The sequence below is a fragment of the Atractosteus spatula genome, chromosome 12 (assembly GCF_055471065.1).
Source record: "Atractosteus spatula isolate fAtrSpa1 chromosome 12, fAtrSpa1.hap1, whole genome shotgun sequence".
Taxonomy (NCBI): Eukaryota; Metazoa; Chordata; class Actinopteri; order Semionotiformes; family Lepisosteidae; genus Atractosteus; species Atractosteus spatula.
The window spans coordinates 27,261,588-27,283,963 of NC_142717.1; the positions used below are offsets into that span (position 1 = coordinate 27,261,588).

General features: G+C 42.5%; 2 protein-coding genes across 3 annotated transcripts in view; both read left to right on the plus strand.

Moving 5' to 3' along the window:
* Positions 1–14,384: 14,384 nt before the first annotated feature.
* On the plus strand, positions 14,385–20,340 carry elp6 (elongator acetyltransferase complex subunit 6). 2 transcript variants are annotated; one of them, XM_088929780.1, is made up of 8 exons: positions 14,385–14,504; positions 14,898–14,984; positions 15,616–15,694; positions 16,445–16,515; positions 17,923–18,047; positions 18,174–18,363; positions 19,759–19,911; positions 20,002–20,340. In XM_088929780.1, exons 2-8 carry the CDS (start codon positions 14,931–14,933, stop codon positions 20,137–20,139), a joined length of 810 nt encoding a protein of 269 aa, XP_088785906.1. In that variant the 5' UTR covers positions 14,385–14,504; positions 14,898–14,930; the 3' UTR covers positions 20,140–20,340. The 2 variants fall into 2 exon arrangements, with proteins under 2 accessions (XP_088785906.1, XP_088785905.1); XM_088929779.1 differs by having other exon boundaries at positions 14,398–14,504; positions 14,903–14,984.
* A 955-nt stretch (positions 20,341–21,295) lies between these two features.
* Positions 21,296–22,376, plus strand: part of scap (SREBF chaperone) — a 37,087-nt gene continuing 36,006 nt past the window's right edge. The window contains exon 1 of the mRNA XM_088928588.1: positions 21,296–21,450. The gene's annotated coding sequence lies outside the window, so the exon portion shown is untranslated. The remainder of the gene's footprint in view (positions 21,451–22,376) is intronic.

Sequence of the window (22,376 nt, forward strand, 5' to 3'; positions counted from 1 at the left end):
GGTGGTCAGGGTCTCTTTAGGACACTCCTCGTTTCTGGTTTCTCTTTCAGCCACTCAGAGCTTTCCCTTTAAACAGTCTTACAATACTTTCACTAAGTTTCAGTTACGCTCCTCAGATAGGGGGCACGGTTGTTAGGACTTGTGTTTTAAACGTACACTCCCTCCATCAACATACATGTAACAGACTGAATTTGAACCCGGTCTGCACCCCCCCCCCCACCCCAAACTGCTGTGCTGCTCTGTAATTTTTGTTTTATTGGCTACAATGGTGTTCAGAGTATAGCCTCCTAAGGTTATTCATCTTTAAACCAGCTACGCTAACTTGTCATCCTGGAGGGATGAATGGACTTTGAGTGTCTTATTGTTTTTTTCAAGGCTTCAGGAAGACAGAGCATCTCTCCTGCCAGACTAGTGAGGATGCTCCACATTATGACTGCAACTAAGAGTAGATTAGGGTTTCCAATCTAGATCTGTTTCCATGTCATCATGACAACCCCCTTTCTGGGCCCAGAGAGTGTGATCACACTCTCATTTGAACAACTAATTCACTGATACTGAAGAAAATATCAAATGCACATACATACACATGCACCTTATTGTATCTTTCATACAATAATGGCCCCATCACTCTAAAAACCTTGAGGTGTACAATCGAACACACACACTGTGCTTTGGCACTGCAGTGAAAAGATAGAATAGACAGTGAATGAACACTGTTGCTTTGGCTTTGATAATGCAATTTTTGATCTGGTTTTCGAGAGCCAAATCATACCACAGTTGCTTGGAAATGGCTTGAGAGTCGATGTCGGGTGTTATCAACAAATATCAATTCAGAATTCATAAGCCAGAAATTTTCATTTAAAGCAATTTGTCCATCCAGATACTCCCAATTAAGTTAACAAAAGTTCAGACAGAAAACAGAAAACTGAGGATGGATTGTTCAACCTTAACATTAATTAATGTGATGAGCTAAGACTCCTAAATACTATACATATTCAAGTTAGATTCATAATCTCCCTTTTGTACAGAACTAATAGAGCTGACCCGATAAGGCTCATGTGACTTATCTTCTGATTTGACAGTTGTCTGTAATCTTTTCAACGATTTCCAAGATTTTATCTCTTATTTGAGACCATTCCCATTCAACCTGAATAAGGGTAATTATTCCCTGAACTTTTTTGGCTTCTCAGGCCCCTTCTGGTTCAATGCAGTCTGAAACCTGTTGTGTTTATTAATTCCCCCTCAGATCAGTCGATTAGTTGCATCAGCCCATTCATTCGCCATGTGCCGTTGCTCCACCTAAAAAATCAGTGCCAGAGAAAATGCCAAAGGAAAAGGCAGTATGAACTCGGGAAATGAGCACTACTGTCTCGTGGCTCGTCCTGACATTCAGAGTGGATGGGTGCCCTGCTTGCTGTATAACCAGGAGATCTTTGTCCAGCGTTAAAGTTAAACTCTTGTGTGCTGCTTTCTTCTTCGCCTTTAGAGTAAGGGAAAATAATTCCCCTCCAACCTCCAGCCCCTGCAATGCTGAGCAGAAAATGTATCAGCTCAGCCAGGGTAAAAAACTAATTAAGAACAGGAAAAAAAACACAGATTTCCAGACAAGTAGTGACTACAATTTTAATTAGCACTTCTCACTTGTTGCTAGAGCACCCATAGCCTGGAGCCAACATCTACAATTGTTTCTCACTCCGTCTCTCCACTGGTAAAGACCCAGAAAACTATCCCACACTTTTGTTTTATCTTCCCAGAGGAATGAAAGGGTGCACTGTGAGGGCTGTCTATTCCTTTCATAAACAGTGTCGGGGGGGGGTGAGCAGTTGTAGAGCAGAGGAGAGTGTTTAATGTGCTCACTTCAGTAAACGATTGGCTCGATGAAGTTACCGAAAAAGTTCAGGTAGAAAGAACAACAAAAGACACTGCAGTGCTCCAGGCCCAGGGTTAATAACAGCCTCTTTACAGAACTGCTTCAGAAATAAAGTAGACCCGATAACATTAAGGGTCTACTTTATTTTGTTTAGTGATCTTCAATAGATTAGGTAGATTCAATTAAAATAATAGTGGCATTAAAGTCCAACATTAGAGCAAAGGTTTTCAATACTGGTTTTAGAGGAGCACTGACTCTTCTGTTTTTTGCTCCAGCTACATTCTTAATCACAGGCTCGTTGATTGCCTTGTTCTGTTTGATACATAACTGTAAATGAAATTACATATATTACATATATAATACATATTGAGGAGCATCAAAACCCGATCAAATGCACCACACAGAACAGAGGAATGACTTGGTATCAAAGGTCTTAAGTAGCTGGTGTAATTTATCACAAGAAACCTTCCTCCCCTACATCTCTGTAGCATACTTCAGCCCCACAGAACTGTGTTTCCAGTGGACTTGTCAATTGCCTCTTGCCTTTTTCATACTCACATCACACATTACTGTAATTTACCATGGTTTCCAAAGGTTTATATCACATTTTCCCAAATCTCTCTCTGTTTATCATACTTGTGTCTATACAGCATACTATGTGCTATGAACAGTATGTCTGACTAAACTTCACTGCAATCATTCAACAGAACAGTACAAAAAGCTTTTAGAAGGTAGGTGGCCATCATCCTGAAGTCTCCATGTTTAGCGTACCTTCTGCAGCACACCTCTCAGAGCAGATGGTTCCTAAAGATCAGCTCTGAATACATTACTTAAGGCAAGCCTCTGTACATCCATAATCTACACATCCTAAAAGCCTGCCCCACTGCAAACTAATTCACATATTTCCATGAGCCTGGCCTTGAAACCTCCTAACATACACATATCCAAAAGAACAGCCTCTAGATGAGGTGCTGTTTTTGTACTAAGGGAGTGATGTCAATCTGACAAACTCAACATGCACAATCATCCCCATAACAAAAGAAGAGAACAGCCATACAGCTGCATGTTAAAGTATGGACTCAACTCCTGTTGAGGAAGAATGCAGAACTCACTGTGTTTTTATTTTACTCTGCATTTTCACTATGTGTTTGCTTGACCTGTCAGATGTGAAAGGGTATATGAAACCCTGCTGTGTCCACCAGAGCGTCATCAAGCTGTTTTGTGAGTGAGCTGCCTTCATGAAAGTCTCCCAGAGGCAGCAATGTGAACTCCACTATTCCCCTGGAGCATCAATGTCCCTCCCCACTGAGAAGCACCATCTGTCCATTTACAAACTCTTCATAACCAAAGAAATAGCACTGACTCCTGTATCCTGTACATGAAAGTAGTATCATGACGTCGGGTTCCTATGTGCCCTAGTTGTCTTTATTTCAGACAGAGAAAATCCTGATAAACGGGCTGAGAAGACCCATAATAGTTCAGGAGGAAGGTGTTTCCTCTTCAAAATGTTTTACTATAGAGAATGGGTATGATTTTCATCATGGAAGATCTTCCAATTACCATTTAATCACAGTGCTTTCCTTGTTTCTACTGTTTTTATGATGATGGCTCACCATGTAGTCTTTTAAACCAAAGAGCAGCAAAGCTCCACCATTGGTGGTGGTGGAGGGGAGTCCCCATTACCTGTAAAGCGCTTTGAGAGGAGTGTCCAGAAAAGCACTATATAAGTGTAAGCAATTATTATTAATTATTATTTTATTCCTGCACATGAAGCCGTTAAGTGCTGAAACCACCTCATTCATAACGTTACAGAGAGGGTGTTGTCAGGACTATCAGGGAGAGGTCCAGCCTCTCTACAGTGTTCACCAGCAGGGCTAACTCGGGACAGGGGGCTGTGGTCTGTAAGTTTTCCGAACCACAAAATCATTCACAGAGCACGAGCAGCACAGCCATGGTAACAAAACAAAATGTTTCCATAACATTCATGTTTATCAGTCAGAAGATCTGTAGAAGAAACGAGAAACCAGCTGTTACATTCTCTTTCATGAACTATCCTCAGCTTTAGGAAAGAGAAGGAGGAGGATTTGTCATACTGTATCTTATTAACGAAGCTCTAAGATACCTCTCATTACACCTTCCAAAGGCTTGTCTTAAAATGCCTATTTACAAGACTGGTTAACTGGAAGTGTAAATGCACGATTAAACCACTGGACGGGGTTATGTAGCTTATAGAACTGAACTGGAAAGGGTGAATACATATTCTCTACAGAGCTTATCATAAGTAACAGCAGAGGGACTAATGTTTTAGCAGCAAATAACTAAAAGGTTTTGGAATTTACTGGGACCTTCATAAATATTCCTCTTTAAATGTTAGCAGTCCTCAAGGATCTTCATTTGCATGTTGTGAGACCATATGTCTGGAAATGGTTAATATTGCTGTATGTGTCTGTAAGAAGAGTATCAAATAATCACTGTACAAGAATGAAACATGATGGGTTTTTGTGTTCCCTAACATCGTTAAGGAGTGATAAACACCAATCCCTTCTGTAGTGGAATTTGTCTGGTAGAAGCCCCATTATGGGTCGGAAGGCAGATGTTTCCTCTTCTAAATGTTTTACTATAGAGAAAGGGTATGATTTTCATCATGGAAGATCTTCCAATTACCATGTAATCACAGTGCTTTCCTAGTTTCTGCTATGTTTTTATGATGGTTCAACATGTTTTACTGTAAAGATCATGCCGTACTGTACAATATAAAGTTATTTCCCTATTAAAATGCTACCGTTTCACTAAGGGAAAGTTGGTACCTTTCATCAGGAAGCAGAGCCATTTCTCAGTGACAGACAATACAAATGTTCATTCCCTTGGTACGTTAGTTCTAAGAGCAAAAGCAGCACAAGAGCCTTGTTTTACTGACAGCTGTTTGATTTACACAAGTCTCTTGTTGAAGCAGAAGTTAAACTCTCTCCTGCAGCCTGGTGGATTACAGACCCAATGTTCTGTAAGCTGAGTGCAGCACTTAGCCACTGAAGTTAGTTTTAATTAATATTTGCTGGAGCAGTGATGCTTAACCAGGATTGTCCAGAGAATGAGTCTTTGTCTTCAACAACCTTATTAAATCAGACTTTTCATTATGTATTGTTTCTTCTTTCTCTTCAACACAGTGTTACACATTCCTACACTCCCTCCCTCTCCCATAGCTCTGACTCTTGTGTGCACTGCCTCCCAGACCCTGAGCTCTAGCTAGGACCTTTTCCCTTCGGTCAGCCCTAAATACCAGCTCTAATAACTTTCTCCCTCTTTCTCTTAATTAGTCTTTAGAACTAAATGATTTCCCAACCCAACCTCTCTCTTTCTCATCTGGCTGCTCATTTTTAACCCTGTTGATCCTATAAAAAAAAGTAAACGCCTTGACACCATGAGCAAAACAAAATTGAGATGTCTGCTTTGCAGACTCAGCCTCAAGCCTCACCCCAGCTTTGACCTTTGACACTACCATGTTCCCATGGTAATTCAACACAAGGCTTTCACAGTATCATTGTGGTAGTACAGCGTTAGTGTGGTAAACATTTTGAGAAGGGACAACACAGCCTCTAGAATAATAGCAGAGTTCAATAGATATTACAGGTAAACAATTTTTCTACCCTTTCTTCTCCATTTAGTTACTTTTTGTATTTTTAGCAGGATTTCTATTCATGAACCGCATCTCAGCAGGGGGCTGTTTTGTTTCTTTTCTACCATTACCAGATTTTGCACACAGACAGCACAGCCTGCGAGTCTCCCAGCTGACCTACATTCGAATAACGGCCCCCAGCTAGAGACAGCAGCTACGCCGTGTCACATTCGTTCATTCATATTCATAACATCATTCAGGGTGAAGCTGGCAATGCCTGTAAGCATGAAGTTGTGTTCTAAGCTAGAAAATTAAACCAATTTAATTGCTACAATGGAGCTACAAAGGCAGTCGCAGTGATGCTGACTGAGTAGTCTCTCCATTATAAATGTCTTCTCACCTGATCATTACAACACATAGAGATTCAGGCACTGCTCTCAATGGATATAGTATATACAATACGTTTGAGGGTTTGGAGACAAACAACACCCTTACTCCAGTATAGCGCAGGGGATTTTGTGACACAATGGATAATTTCTTCAGTCAAAATGGCCAAATAGTTCATCGGTCTCTTCGGCCCAGGCAGTTTTAATGGTACTACACTTAGGAGCTATGAGTTTAGAGGGTCTTGAAAGAATAACCACTGTTTGTGGTTAGTGTACCCTTACAGCTTTGTAAAAAGTGCCAAAATACTTTGCTTCTTATCTGTTCCCTTGCCTGTAAAATGAAAATATAATAATGTCATTGGAAAGTTCTAGTCAAAATCGTAGATCATGTTGTGTGTGTGTCCCACAGGCTGGAGTTACCATTGATGTGGAGCTGCATATCCCCAAACATGCCAAGGTGCTGCCCCCCTCCAGCCCCCCCAAACGCTACAGCGTCTACTTGTACAAGGTGCCACACTCCGCGGAGCAAAGAGATGGCTGCAGCCCCCACAGCACCAAGTCTCTTCCCCCGACGCCCAGGAAGAGGGCCCAGCAACACAAGGGCAGGATCAGCACACCGTGAGACACACATCAACGCACCCAGAGGATTTCTGAAACACACAGCCATGTCCTGAGACACTGATATCCTGACACAGGCAACCTGAGAAATCTCTTGCTTCTCTGACAGCTCAATCACAGCGTGGCTGCTTTCCTCCAGTCAAGTCCAGTCAACAGATCGTGACAGGTGCTTCAGAGGAATTCACACAGCATTCTGGGAGCCATCAACCACTGCTCCAAGAGAAAGCAGGCTGAATTTATTGTTCAATTTTTTTAACCAGATATATACAGTACTCATCCTGACATCAGCAAAGTTGATACTGGTGCAACACCACTCTTGTGACAGGCTGTGAGGAATATCCTCGGCCAGTACAGTCCCAATACCTGCCTTCATTTCTCCTGCAGAAGACTCACAACACATCACAGCCATCCACAGCACATTTTACCTCTTTTCTTACATCTGTGCTTTGTGAAATTTCATTCCCATGTTAACATTGAGACATAACATAACATTGATAGTGCCAGCAGCTATATCACTCTGCAACTCACAACTGGCAACCCACTGAAGCTCAGCAGGTGTGAGCCTGGTCAGTACCTGGATGGGAGACCTCCTGGGAAAAACTAAGGTTGCTGCTGGAAGAGGTGTTATTGGGGCCAGCAGGAGGTGCTCACCCTGCGGTCCATGTGGGTTCAAATGCCCCAGTATAAACCAACACTATACTATACAAATGCCCCAGTATAAACCAACACTATACTGTAAACAGGTGCCGTCCTTCGGATGAGATGTAAGACTGAGGTCCTGAGTCCCTGTGGTCATTTAAAATCCCAGGGCGTTTCTTGAAAAGAGTAGGGATGTAACCCTGGCATCCTGACCAAATTTCCCATTGGTCCTTACCAATCATGGCCTACTAATAATCCCCATCTATGAATTGGCTTCATTACTCTGCTCTCCTCCCCACTGATAGCTGATGTGTGGTGAGCATTCCCAGTGGATGCTGCACATTGGTGGTGGAGGGGAGTCCCCATTACCTGTAAAAGTGCTTTGAGTGGAGTGTCCAGATAAGTGCTATTTAAGTGTAACCAATTATTAATTATTATTATAAACCCATCAACAGTAGGAGTGATTCAGTAGGTGGTTGAAATAAGTCTCTGAGATCATAGTGGACTGAAATTCACTATTACACAAGATCAATGAATCTTTCACAAGCAAAAGAAACAGGGACACACAAGAGGTGGTCTGCAATAGCAAGCAGCTTAGTGTGATGTCTTTAACCTTCAAGGCTACTGTTCAAAGGCAGTGCGTAAAGGCCGAGTTCACAATATAGCTTCACAAGTGCAGGACATTTCTTTTTATACATTGGACGCAAACAGGTGGAAAAGTACTGTATTGAGTTCTTTCAAACTATTCTTATACTAGGAGACACTTGTGTACTGCCACAAGGCACAGCTATTGGACACAGAACACTGAACTGGAATGTCGCTTCTTAATTGTAAAATGCTATATAAAACTGCTTACTACAGGTACATGCAAACATAAAGAAACACGCAGATAAATTCAAAGTCTGAATCCACATTCTCCTCTGTTAATTATGAATTTCCTACCAGAATGCACTCAGTGTTATCTCTATCAGGCAAATCTAAATTGTTCTGTCAGGTATGAACCCAAACATTGTCACAGAACAATGCAGTCCTCTCCACAGTGTAACATTCACTGATAATCTGGGAAGACAGCTCCAATCCCTCTCACTCACAGGGGGTGGGGAGTGACAGATGGGGGAAAGACGAAACATTCAGAAGGAGAATAAGACAGACAGAGACAGGAGAGGGGAAGAAAGGAAGAGGAGGGAAGAGAAAGAGAGAGAGAAAGGGAGCCTGGCCATGCAAATTCTGCCCAGAGAGCATGGACTGTGCTCCCAGTGCCAGCTAGGAAAAGCAGAGATAGATTTATTCCTTCTGCAACACTGTAAGAAATACTCAGGAATTGAAAAAGCATTCATTCCCCCCAAATAAGTAATTCAATCCCAGAATTCCCACACCGAGAAACAGAACAGCCTACTGGAAACTCAATAGGACTCGGAACACAGTATATGATCTCCTGATGCAGCCTCAGGAATAGAGAGTGATCCTCTCAAAAAATATGAATATGATATTGTTCTAAATGTTTGTAAATGTCTTGCTAATTGTTCTTGCTTTAGCAACACTGTAATTCATGAGTCGTACAAATAAAACTCTTTGAACCTGGATTTGAGTGAGAACGGAGAGATCGAACAGAGACTTCAGGAACTGATGGAATAGGAATACAAAGAAATAAAAAGAATGGGTGTGGGGTGTCTGTGTGATTGTTCATTGAGTGAAAAAAAAAAACAGGGTTCTCTAATTCGCTGGGACACCAGGCTAGCAGCTCACATGCACAGAGAAATAGAAGGAGGGAGAGGGAGAGGGCCTCCCTGCCACAGCAGCCACATCCAGACAAACACTGCAAACTGCACACAGCACTGGTGACTAAACTAGGTCAATTATCATGGGACACTGAGAGAGACAGAGAGGGAGGGAATCAATAAAGGTACATGAATTCCACATACAGGAAAAGGGAGAAATGTGGAGAAGGGAAAAGAATAGGAGAGATAAAGAGAGATTTCTGTAGAGGATGGAGAAAAGATTGCTTTTACAGTAGACTGGGTGTACAGAGGCGATGAGGATATGCGGCAGAAGGAATGAAAGATAATGTGCTGGCTTTTGTTGAGTATTACTCGGTGTTGATGTTTTTTGTTCAGCCAGAATTGTTACATTACTACATTACACAGTCTAACATCTGTGTGCTTATCACAGCTTGTCCCGGATCAGTGAGGTGGCGTCAGTGCAGATAAGTACAGTATTGACACTCCAGCCCAACCCAGGACTGAGTAAGAGCCTTGATTATTTCAAGCTGTGTGAAATCGGAGGAACAAGGCTGAGACGTCAGTCCTGGGGGATGACCCAGATTTCATGAGGAGATGCAGAGTGCAGAACGAGAGTGTGTCAGCTGTGATGGCCCAGAGACAGCATTACCCTGTGCCTCCCTGACAGAGACAGACCCTCACGCAGACTCTCACAGGGCCCAGAATCATATCCTTTTTGCTCAAGTGAAAAACATCCTTCAACATTTTCATTTCCCCCCAAAATGTAGATAGTATTCTGATCCAGTGTTCAAATGAAAACAAAATGTATTTGTGTGTCTGAAATGGATACATCAATTGAATAATGAGAAAAAACAGTTTCTTTGGCCTCCTGAGCTGATCAATTTATAAAGGTGCTGATAGTGCTTGATGAGCTTTACAATTACATGTTTGAAAGGGTTGTGTCACTATCCAATTTATTTGAATTCCCCACATAGGTAAGATTGGGGTTAGTTGGTTTGGACTCTCTCACACTGAGAGTTACATAACCTTACAGCCTCCAGCGTGCTTGCTGGCATGTGGTGCTGAGAGTGATGGACATGTCCCAGAAAAGACAAGGGGCACGAAGGTAGGTGGTTCGGAGCAGTGTGCCAAATTTCCTCATTCTTCCCCTTGTGTGTTTGTGGGGTTTGAAGCTGGAAGTCGAGGTGTAAAAACAGGCAACTGGATATTCCACATCAGGTGCCAAAAACAAAAAAAAAACCTTGGCGATTCTATTTTCTTCAAAAATAGAAGAAAAGTCAGCGTACCCCATACCAAGCAAATCTACACAACCAACAGCAATTTACAGACCGCAGCGAACACAATGGCATACCAGTACAAACATGAACAAATTATACACTTCTGAAGTCGGAGAATCACACAACAGCATCATCTTAGATATTATTCTCTCAGGGAGTAAATTCAATTTACAGCTTTAGGAATGCTCTTTCTCAGACAGACATTATAAATGAGGGAGCCATCCCTTGGAAACATGCAGAATACTGCAGACTCCATTAGCGCAGCAGTTAAATTTGGAGTCCCGTGAAGCCCTCCACCCACCTAAAGCTAGACCTAACCTCCAGCACAGGCCTTCACACACACACAGACAGCAGAGCTGCCATGTCCATTCTTGTGTGTTTCAGTTCTCTCTGAACAGATGGACAGAGCTTTGTGAGGGAAGATGGACAAGGAGTCTCTGTATATGCGTGATCTGAGAGGCTGGGGTAGTCAGAGAGGCAGACTAAGCACAATACGTTTCAGACACACCAACTTACACAGACTCACACATTGAATTACTACATTTCTCAGGTACAGAATTGCAGTACAGCATCAGTGTGGAAGCCAGTGGTGTTAAGCAATGTTGTTAAAGCCAGAGCCCTGACTCCTTTCAACTTTCAACTTTATTGTCATTAAACTTACACAGGTGCATAGTATAATGAAAAGTGTTTCTCATTAGTCACTCAGGTGCATTATATAAATAGGACAGAAGATAAGACAATAGACAGTAACACAATAGCAATAACAGTAACATGTAATAACATAACATAAATAACATGTAATCAAGTAATCATTACATGATTGGCCAAGAAATGGCTACATGACATCCTAGGTGAAATTAGCTGCCAATTACAAAACAGGATGGTTGTACCAGATGACTTCCTGTTTTTATGTCCTTAAATCTTTTTGCTTTTTCATTATCTCACTCTTATCCCTCTCTTTTTTACTCCTCTTAAAACCCCATTCTACCCCTTCTCTTCTTTCCTTCCCTCGTGGTATTTTCCCCATTTCTTCCACCTTCTTCTCACTTCTCTCTTTTTGCCTTTTCTCTCTCCCACTCCCCTCTGTTTCCCACTCCCTACCTCCCTCTTCCCTCCCTCCTACCTTTCTCTCATCGATCCTCTCCCTCACTCTCTCCTCCTATTCCTCTCGCTCATACATGCCTTCTGTCACACCTCACCCCTTCCCAGCTCTCCCCACGTCCCCCCCCCCCCCTCTCCCCCATCTCCCCTCGCTTTGAGGGTCTGAATGGTGGCATTGGGCCACAGGCCCCATTAAAAGAAAGGCTTGGTGCCGTGATGGTGCTGGAGGTCACAGGGCCCTTTGTGACATAGGGATTAAATTACAACACTTCATTAGTTCCTCAGAGGCACAGGGACGGGCGGGTAAACAGACACACTGTGCATGCCTGCCGTCTCCCAGTTTACCACAGTGCTCCCCCTGCTGGCCCTGCAGCTCGCTGCACCTGCAAATAGACCAAATTACAGTCCTGTAGTGCAGGCTCACGCACGTTCAACCAGACACGTACTGTACATTCACACCAGTCACAAACACACTTCCTGAGATGATGGGTACATTCCAGAAGACACAAGCAACTCTTTCTCGTTACTTCTGAGGAGTTTTTATCCCATAGCATTCACGCCTGCCGTCGTGCTTGACGCAAACCACCTTACAATCTCAGATATCAATGCTCAGAAAACAAAAAAGCCTTAGAGATGAGGCGATTTTCATAGTGTGTTGCAGTTCGATATCTCACGACACGCTTCAATACCCTGTGAGTGTGCGGTTACCTCATATTTCAGTACCTCAGCAGAGGCTGGTAAGAGTGCTGTGGTGTGAAAAATATCCTCCAGTTTGCTCTTGAGTGCTGGGGGAGTGAGAAAAAGGCCACAAATTGCTCATTTGCATCGTGTGAAGAGAGCCAGGGAGGGGGTGAGGAGGGTGAAGAGGCAGAACGGGGAGAGAGTTTTGTCAGAAAACAATCCCCACACTGCTGCACAAACCCCTCTTTGTGTCCACCTCTGCCGGCTCCCCCAGAGCCCGTCTTTCCCCCTTCCTCCTCTCCTGTTTTCCTTTATGTCTCAGCTTGGCGATGCGGCGGGGGCCCCCGAGGAACGGTCATCAATCAGGGCGAGCCGGGGGACCGTTCCCACTGCGCTCCCTCCTCACCACGGGAAGCTCTACTCCTCTCACCTCCGCCCCATCAATCTCCTCTCTCCTCCTTTTGGGGAGGCACAGCCTGGATTATGGCGGTCTTTCTTGCCGTCAGGCAATACCTGTACCCCTTACCACACAGCAGCCCTGGAAATGGCGTCACAGCCGAGACCCCAGGAAACAGAACTGTTTTATTTGTGTGTGTTCAGGTTCTCACCAGACCACACGCAGACACACTAACACTGCCCTGGCAGCCCCACAGTGAAGAATAAACTGAGCTCCACATATTTTTGCCAACCACTTCTTCTGTAAGGAATGCCCTGAAAAACACATACATCTTCCATCTGGAGATACATGTATAAAGCACTGTTTTTATTTTTTTTTAATTGTCCATTTTCTTTTCTTACTCCGTGGTTTTCCCACATTGTTCACACTGTCAGTCGCACTGGTCTGACAGCAGAGTGAGCGTCGATTGGAGGAAGGATGCAGCTCGCACAAACAGCAGGGCTGAATGGTCCTCTTCCTTTTGTAATCGATGGTCTTAAAGTGACAGGACGCAGCCATTGTGGGCGATACCCTGGCAAACTCCAGCCTGCGCGTCCCAGTGAGTGTTTAGCCAATCACCCAACACCAGGTTGTTAGTTAATGACAAGGCTGGAAATGCGTTGACCACAAGGCTCTGCCTTTGCTCTAATGAGCACTTTTACTGAGTGAGCCCCCCCCCAACAAGTGTCTTGATGAAGCTGAGCTGCAGATATCAGCATTTTAAATCAAAACATGTATCTGTCTAACCAACATATAATGTCTATCACCTTTTCCAAATGGCAAAAATAGAACCAACTTAAGAGATTTTAAATTGTTTTACGGTATGAATATATTGCATACACATAATAGAGTTAACTTAATATGTGATGTTCTCATTCTGCTTTGTGTGTATTTAGTTATGTTATATTATAAGCATATACTGTAAGTAAAGCAGAATTAAAATTCATTGCAGACAGTACTGACTAACACTTGTGCAAAACAATGTCACAGCAATGTAATTTTTCAGATTTTCCATGATTTATAGTGATTTTATCTGTTTTCTTGGACTCTTTCCTAAAGCTGAACAATGTTTCTGATTAGCTGTCTGATGATTCACCTCTGACTGAAGGTACAGTGCTTGCAGAGCTTAAGAGATTGGAGGTGTCTGGGACAATGTCAAACAACTGCTCTACAACAGGAACTCTGAATCCTGTTCCAGGGCATCTCCACACTGATTTTCATTCTGTGTTGGCTCTAGACTTAAATGAATCTTTAACTAATCTGGTGTTTAACTGGAACCAATGCACGATTTTATTATTCTTCTCAACACTTCAAGATCGACAGTTACTTAAAAGAAATACAGGATCCTTCTATTTATGTACCACCAATTATTAATTTTTGGTACTTTACTTTTTTGGAAAAAAACTGTTTTTGCTATAACAAACAAATGTATCCTTTGCTGGTGAGCATCATACTACAGTAGGAGGAATACATTTCAGTGAGAAGTATAGGTTCAAGCATCCTACATGTCCACTATCATCCTATTACGCATTTTGCCAATAGCCCATATTGTACAATGAAAACATAAGGAGAGTAGTCTGTAGGATGTAGGACAAGTAGGATTTAATGGTGACTAATCGACATAAAAAGCAATCCTATTGTCATTTTAATTATTTTGTACTACACAAAAATAAATCTGAAGATTATTGTGTGACTTTTTGGGGATTAGAGGCCCAATCGGGGGTATTTACATATAATTGTATTGTAGAAGTTTTTTATTATATAATCGACTTTTATTTGATGTACAAAATTCACCATTTCCATTACGGTTTCGTGGAAAAAATACTTTCGGGAATTCAGACATCGATGGATGCCTGTTAAAAGAAACCAACGCATATTATTATTTACTGAAAAAAGTAAAATGTTCAAGCTACTCGTTTTATTTGGTGAATTAAAGCTCATTTGAACGAAAACCAACAGTTTCTGGAACTCAATGAAGTGGGTTTAAAATCGCGTTTTTAAAACCCCGTCGGTAGAATTGCTGATTAAGTTTGTCCCTTTGCAGCTACAGTGGATCTGCGTGCCATGCTTTTTTGTAATGGGAGTTTGATACGAATTCTGTAGCGTATAAATCGCTACAAATAATACATTTAAAATAAGAAAAGGTAATCATTGTCAGCGGACTATATAATCTCTAAAATCATTTACACGGTATTCAAATGAAAACAAGATGTAATACTTGTGAATTTTGTTGTTACTAATCGTCTTCTTCACTAAATTAACTAAACTTCTTACTAGACCTTCTTAGCATGAGCGTACCTGTTAAATGGAAAACGTAGCAAATTGTATCTTCAAACACGATACCTAAAACGTAGATTATTTTGTATTATGTCAGTATTGTATTTTAAATAGTTACGATATGTTTTATTTTGGAGAGATATGTAGTATGGCAAAAGCCTTTTATCCAGAGTGATATGTGTAGAAATGTGCTGTGGCATTATAACTAAGGGAAGCTTAACACTGGTGAAGATGATGATAGAACTGTATCGTCTTGTTAGCGCAGTGACAGCCTCGTCCCTGGACGTGTTGCTATGTTCCCAGAGCTCAACAGCATCCTGAATACCAGCCCCGACCACTTCCCACGGGTATGTTTTATCCCACTGTCTCTGTATGCTAGTTTTTGTATACGATGGCATTACAGTGGAGTTAAGGTTGGGACTCTGTATTTGTAATTGAAAGTTTGTGGGTTCAAATCCAAAGTGTGACGTCTCTATTGTTGCGCACGGTACTTTACTTAAGTTGTTTATGTAAAGTTCTTCCATCGGAGTAATTTGAATCGTTTTGGGTAAAACGCCAGCATAATAATATGTGCTGTTCAATTCAAAAGTGTCTTCAAGCCACAATCTTTTTATTTTATTTGGAAATAATACATCTAATACGTCATAAAAATAGCTTGTTTTTTTGTGGGGTATAGGTACAGAAATGATGGAGAAGTAGCTAAATTTATCAGGAGTGTTAGTACAAGCTTAAAGTGAATATGAGTATTCCTTTAAGGAGTATATAGCACTACAAAAGAAGAGCTCCAAATGAGAGCCCAGAGAGTCCTGTGGTAGTAGAGATAGTCAAATACTGAACTTTAAGAAAGTTGGGAATGGTAAATTGTCAAGTTAAATATAGTGGTCAATTCAATCAGTGGAAAAAAAAAAGTATGACCTCTGAACTAAAAAGGCGTCTTTCGGTCATTATATTGTTATATTCTTATGTCTGTCTTTGCAGGGGGAGTTCACCCTGGTTTCAGACAGACAGGCAGATGCCTCCTTCCTCATTCATCACTTCCTCTCCTTCTACCTGAGAGGTGAGTGGCTCTCAAAACCAGCTGCTGTATGCTGTCTGTCACTTGCAGTGAACTGACAGAGTAACCTGCTGGTAAAAACTGATTTTTTTCTTTGTTCAAGCTAAGAATAAATAAGTGCTTCGTCCATTTCAGAGCAATGGAACCTAACATATGCATTTATATTTAATAAATCAAAATTAATTAGTATTATAATCCTTTGAATTACTGCTTAGTCAGAAGAGAAGACAAATTACAAAGGAGATGAGGACATTCAGCCGCGTGGCCCAATTAATAGTTAGCTTGTTGAGCTGAGGAGCTCATCCAACCATTTCCTGAGAGAAGCCAGAGTATTGGCATCAACCTCATGGCTGAGCAACTTGTTCCATATTCCAGTAGCCCCTCTGGAAAAAAAGGATCTTCTTGTTCTTGTTTTTAAATTAACTTCTTTGTAGTTTCCACTGGAGTCCTCTGGTTAATGTTTTACTGAAGAAGTCCTCAAGGTTGATTTTTTTTTAGCGCTTTTAAGGATTTTCAATACTAGTCTCATGTCCCATCATATTCTTCTGTGTTCAAGACGAGAAAGGCTCAGTTAGTTCTGTCTGTCAGTGCAGCACATTCCTTTAAATCCTAATCTTATTATTGTAGTTCTGTTCTATTCCTATTAGTCCTATCCTGAAGCTGGTACTTTGTGCTGCTTCCCTCTGTTGATTGCCACTGAATGCCTGAGCTAAAAAGAGTGCTGATTGATAACTGCGACTGTGTTTTTCTTAGCTGGCTGCAAAGTTTGCTTTCTGGGCCTGGTGCAGTCCTTCAGCCACTACAGTGCTGTGAGCCAGAGACTGGTGAGTAATGTTGACTCTGGGACACACAGTTCTCCTCTGAGGCACCATGGCACAATTAAACACACCCACAAGCTCAGGGAACTCAGCCCAGGCACATGGCCATGCACGGGGGGGGAGATCTGAAGAGCGTTCATGTCCAAATTTAGAAACAAGAAGTATGAAGGGATGAGACAGACCTTCAATTCCTCCCGCAATTAAACAGGTCATAGTCACGTAAAGAGACTCTTAAATTGTTCATTGATCATGAGGGAGGACATGTCAGTTATACATAGAATATGTCAAAAAGGCTGAAGGATTTACAGAAAAGAATGTCATAACTGCAGCTAAAACCAGTGGTGGCTCATAAGACAGACTACTATAAAGGAATTTTAAATGTTCCTTCCTTAAAACATGTTTTAAACTGGAATATCATTTATATGGACTTAACGGAGGATTTGCTGATTACAAGTTAAGGTTTTTATATTAATCTACAATCTGTACATTTTTAGTAGCAGTCGCTGATGGGAGAAAAGCAAATATTTCAGTTGTATTTTGTTCTGCAGCAGTCGTAATTTAACATATTTACATATAGAGACACATGAATCATTTACTCCACAGTAGGGTTGAAAAAATATAATGCGTAATTTCCAGCTAGCAGAGAAATTGGTCTGTAAAAATGTGCTATCACTTTGATTTGTCTGTTTCAGACAAAGTTTTTAACTCAGCCTTCATTGGTACTGAAAGAATGAATAGGAAAAGAAAGGGGCAAAGAGTATAACCTTGAAATTGATAGGAATTACAGTTTTTATGTATTTAAATTCCATGTTAAAAAGTGTTTGAAAGGGAGAATAGTGGGGGAAAAAACCCTGAAGTTAAATTGTGTTTCACACTACACTAAAACATGAACAGATATTTTCTTCAGATACTCAAACAGTATGCACGGCACACACAGAAGAAATTTGTTCTGTAAATCAAGGGAATTTGTGTTAACCGTATGCACTACACTACTGAGACCTCATCTGAAATATCAAAAAGGCCACTTTTACATGAAAAAAGTACTGACAGGTTAAAGAAACTATGTCTCTTTTGTCTTGAAACAAATTGCAAGAAGATTTTTAGTCAGTTCAAAATCCAGAAGGGTACTGACAAAGTCAACCCAAGTGCAAATTAAAAAATGTGCATGCAGGATTCAATGTAAGAGGTTAGGGTAAGAGCTGGACAAGCAAGATGGTTTGAATGACGATCTTGAACTTGGTTTGAATGAGACGATGTCCAAAAAATGGGGGGTTTTCTCTGGCCACAGAGGAATATGGATATGCTGGATTATTTTCTGAAATAGGATGGGATCGAGTCTGTGTGTATTATAGTTAGAGTATTTGGTAGTGCATATGTTTTACGTACTGGACTACTTGTGTGAGTGTTTTATAGGGAGTGAACCTGGCCCAGGCTAAGGAGAAGGGCCAGCTGGTGTTCCTTGAGGGGCTGAAAGAGACTCTAAGCATCCTGCTGCGGGAGAATCGTGGCTCCGACACCGACACACTGAGCTTCTTGAGGTGATGTACCTGCCTGTCTGTCAGCTTCTCTTGTCAGTTAGTGTCTCACAGTCTCTTTGTTTACTCTCTGGAATGAACACACTCTTCCCTTCCTCTACCCCTCTGTGACCGCTCTTGTCCCAGCAGGTCTCCCTGTACTGACCTCCGGGGGCTGTTTGGGTTTGTGCAGGGCTGTGTGCGTGGGGAGCAGGGCCCATGGGGACCCCCAGTCCTGATTGTGGACGACCTGAGTGTGCTGCTCAGCCTGGGAGTGAGTGCAGATGCCCTGCTGGATTTCAGTCACTACTGCCAGGCCACAGTCTGCTCGGAGCTGCAGGTCAGCCTTGCACAAAAGATAAGATAGACAAGATCACTGTATTAGCCATATACAGTTTCTTGCATTAGGAGTTTGTCTTTTTTCATACCCCAGCTTGCTCTCCTTGAGACACACAGGCACACAGACAGGGAGAGAGAAGCTTGAGGTCAGAGCCCAGGGTCAGCCATTTATACAGCGCCCCTGGAGCACTTGGGAGTTAAGGGCCTTGCTCAGGGGGCCAACGGAGTAGGATTCCTCTGCCGGCCACGGGATTTGATCCTTAGCCACAGAGCCACCGCTCCGCCCACATTTACTCTGACCTTTGCAAAGAAATGTCCCTCGCAGAAGAATAACCCAGATGGTTTGGCATGGCATATCTTGTGCAGCTTCCCTTATTGTTTTTAATTGAGATCCACAATTAATCCAAAATATGGTTAATTTATCTTTCTCTAACTCTTTTATATCTACTGTTTATGAGCATGGCTGCCACTGTACAGTAGGTGACATATTACAGTATCAGTTCTCTCTGAAATGAATTTTAATTCTGCTTTCCTGTGAGCGAGTTGTACTAGATGTGCCATGTTAATGCTGTCCCAAAAGGCTTACTACTTAGCAGGACATCAGAAAATCAAGGAGACTCTGTACTTTAAGTGGTCTTTGCGCACCTGTTCAGTTTAGTTCAAAACAGCCCTAGCTTTTTCTAGCCCCTGCAATTATATACAGTTTATACAGTTTTGTATAGCAACTGTATGAATATGTTTCCCCTGTAGTGTTACAGCTATGTTGTTAGTACTGACCTCCATTTTCTTTTCCTCCTGGAGACTCCTAAAGTTTGTGTGCGTGCAAGTATTTCTGCTGTTTTCATTTTTTCTTAGCACAATGTGCTAAGAAAACAAGGTGGTTTACACATGTACTTTATTTTATGAGTTTTGATATGTGGAAGTCAATAAAAACAGATTTACAAATTCTGTTAGGAATGGGAGTGGTATTGATAAGAAAAATTTAAAAGGATAGATTGTTCAGCTTGTCTTGCCAAGGAAACAAGTTGTTGTTTGTTGTTGTTTTTGTACTGTAGAGCGCTTTGAGAAGCCACTTTAAAGGCACTGTATAAAAATAAAGAATAATAAAATAAGGAAACATATGAACTTTAGATAGGTAAAGGGCAGCTGCTGTACGGTTATCTAAGCATGCCATTAGTTCTTGAAGGTGTTAATTGACTGGAAATGCCTCAATGTCAGCAGTGTTGTGAAATGTTTTCAGAGTCATTGTAGTGAGGAGAATCTTCATTCCTGGTTCTGTGGCAGCTTTGTGTCGCTTTGGTAAATGCCAGCCCGATTCCCTTCATCTCTCTCTCGATTTCCCCCTCTTCTTGCTGTCTGCATGCCTGTGCTTCCGTGGCGCGACCCTTCCCTGCAGGGTAATGTGGTGATGCTGACACGCGGCGAGGACGAGGAGGGAGAGGATGACGAGGACTTGGGACGGCTGCTGACAGGCCTCACACACAGCTGTCATCTCGCGCTCCGGGTGCGAGGCCTGGCTACAGGATACTGCAAGGACATCCACGGAGAGGTACGCCGGGCTGGTTGTGTGTGCGTGCGTGTGGGGTTCTGAGGGTGCATCGGCCTGTGACTAAGCGCTGCGGTGTGGTCTGTGTTTCAGGTGGAGCTGTGCTGGCAGGGGGGACGCACCAGTGTCAATTTCAGTGGGATGACAGATCGCCGGAGGGTGTACCAATACAAGATCCAGGACAAAGGGGTGTCCTTTTTTGCCAGGGGCACTTCCAGCGCCGTCCTTTGATCTGCGATACCCCACAACTTGGATTTCCTCTTGGCACTTCCTGGAAATGGCCTGTTGAACACCCTGGGGGTGTTCAGCTATTTACTGTGCAGGTCAAGAAATCGGAAAAGATCTCGGGACAAGAAGGACCATAATTCACAAGAGAACAGTGTCATTCAAATGTGAGAACAATACTTTAATAAACAGTTCTGTAGAAGGTGCTGTGTGCTTCCCTCTATTCTTGATTCCTCCTCTCTAGGGAGTCTGAGATCCTTTTAACAATCTGCAGCCTGAGAAACGTGAATCTTTTGCAAACTGTTATGAGTGGATTTAATAACATACACCTTGATTAATGGCTCTGAAAACCACCGTCAGTTGGCGCTTGCCTTGAAACTGTCTCTCAGTTGATTAATTTCTCGGTGTAGCCTGCTGTAACTCAACCATTGAGTCACAAGACCATGTGGATTGGTTACTGTCTCCTTCAACGTAGTTTGTCTGGAATGTTCTCCCTAGTCGGTTATACAGTATGCTCTGCAGATCAGGTTTGCTCTATCTTACCTCCTTGCACCCCCAAACAGCAGAGTCACAACACCTGCTAGTCTGTACCTTGTTGTTAGCATTCATGAGCGGACAAGTCCATTTTGAAAGAAAAGTAGCTGCTTAAACTTAAACTAAGGCATCTAGAGAGACTATTGAGTTAATGTGTTTATCATGAGTAAGTATACATCTTACTGGGAAAAAATAAACAGCAGTTTGCTTTGAGATCTGATCTTTCTCAGGGTGGTATGTAAGAGTTTTTTTAAATTAATATTTGATTAAAATGATTGTAAGTATCAAGACCTGCAGGAATAAATTTCATAGTCTAAATGTGACAAAGCCGACACGAAGATGTCCTCGATTTATAGGATATACAGGGTGCTTGCAATCGTTTTCAACCTGCCAGTGGAAAATGGAATAATAATCCATAATGTTTGAAACGTCACCAGAAATCTATGCAAGTAACTACTAATTGATGTTCTTCTTTGTTGTCAGAAACGCAGACAACATTTCGTGAAACGTATTTTCTGTTTCAACAATATTTGGCTGAGATTACACACTTCACCAGCAGAGGCCGCCCGCTCCCAGTGTTTTGCTGTGAGTGAAGGGGGTGAGAGTTCGGAGTGGAGAGGTCGCTTGCTTGGGATTTCACGCCGCTGTCAGCGAGTGACGGGGTGCCGTGACTGTGGGTCTGTAGAGCCGGTAACACTGTGGGAATCCATGCAAATAAACCCCGAAAACAGCGACTGGATAGCGTAAACAGCGTCCGCTCATCACCGGGAACGGCGCAGTGAGGTGAGAGGCCGATCGAGCGCGGTTTCCTGGGTTTTTGGGGCGGTTTCGTGGAAGATATCCCCGGGTCCGCGCGTCAGGCCCTGACCTCCTGGAGCAGGTCTGGAGACCAAGAAGGGGAGAGGAAAACTGGGATGGCCGGAGAGTGGGAAGCACAGTTCGCTCTGTTAATTTCCGACAGACGAGAAGAGTTTTGGAAATAGGTGTGGATAGAGAGAGGCGGCACGGTAATCGCAGCTTCCCCGTGTCAGGGGGAGCAGCCGAGCTGCTATGGAGACAGAAGTGACAATTTCTCTTTAATAACAATGTTCACATCAGTCGCCTCTCTAGTCAGAGCCTCGGCGCTCAGCTGTCTGCGAACGTTTCGTTTAATATCAAAACCTGCTGGAGTTTATAGCACCGTGCGGTACCTGGGCATCGTGTTACCGACGATTTTAATACGTATCTTTTTCAAATATACATATAACTTTTATATGAAAGTACCACTGTGGGTTACTACGCACTGCTTTGGGTTTGTACGCTGTATAATCTTTGAATCTGTTGTTACAGTATGAATTGTGTTAAGTGGTGTAGTAGCAGTTGTGTAAAGTAACACTACCTGTTAAGCACTCGCTTCTGTCGCTCCGGCCCATGTGTACACCTGCCCGGCAGCGGTAAGGGGACGTGTCCGGTTATTAAGTACCAGGTCTTGCCAACCAGTAAGGCCTTCGTGCGTGTTGGAGATATCTGGATCTTCGTGTACAAGGTCTAACAACTAAGGAGCCTCGGTCCTTCACCTCAGTGTAGTCACTGACACCTCGGCCTTCATAAGTCATTCATTTCCACGTGGGCTACAGTATGCCTGATAATTCCCCCATTAAGAAAACAATGCCATAAAGATGTGCAAAAACGTTCTAGCTAAATATGTCAGTGTGCCATTCGGAGTCAAC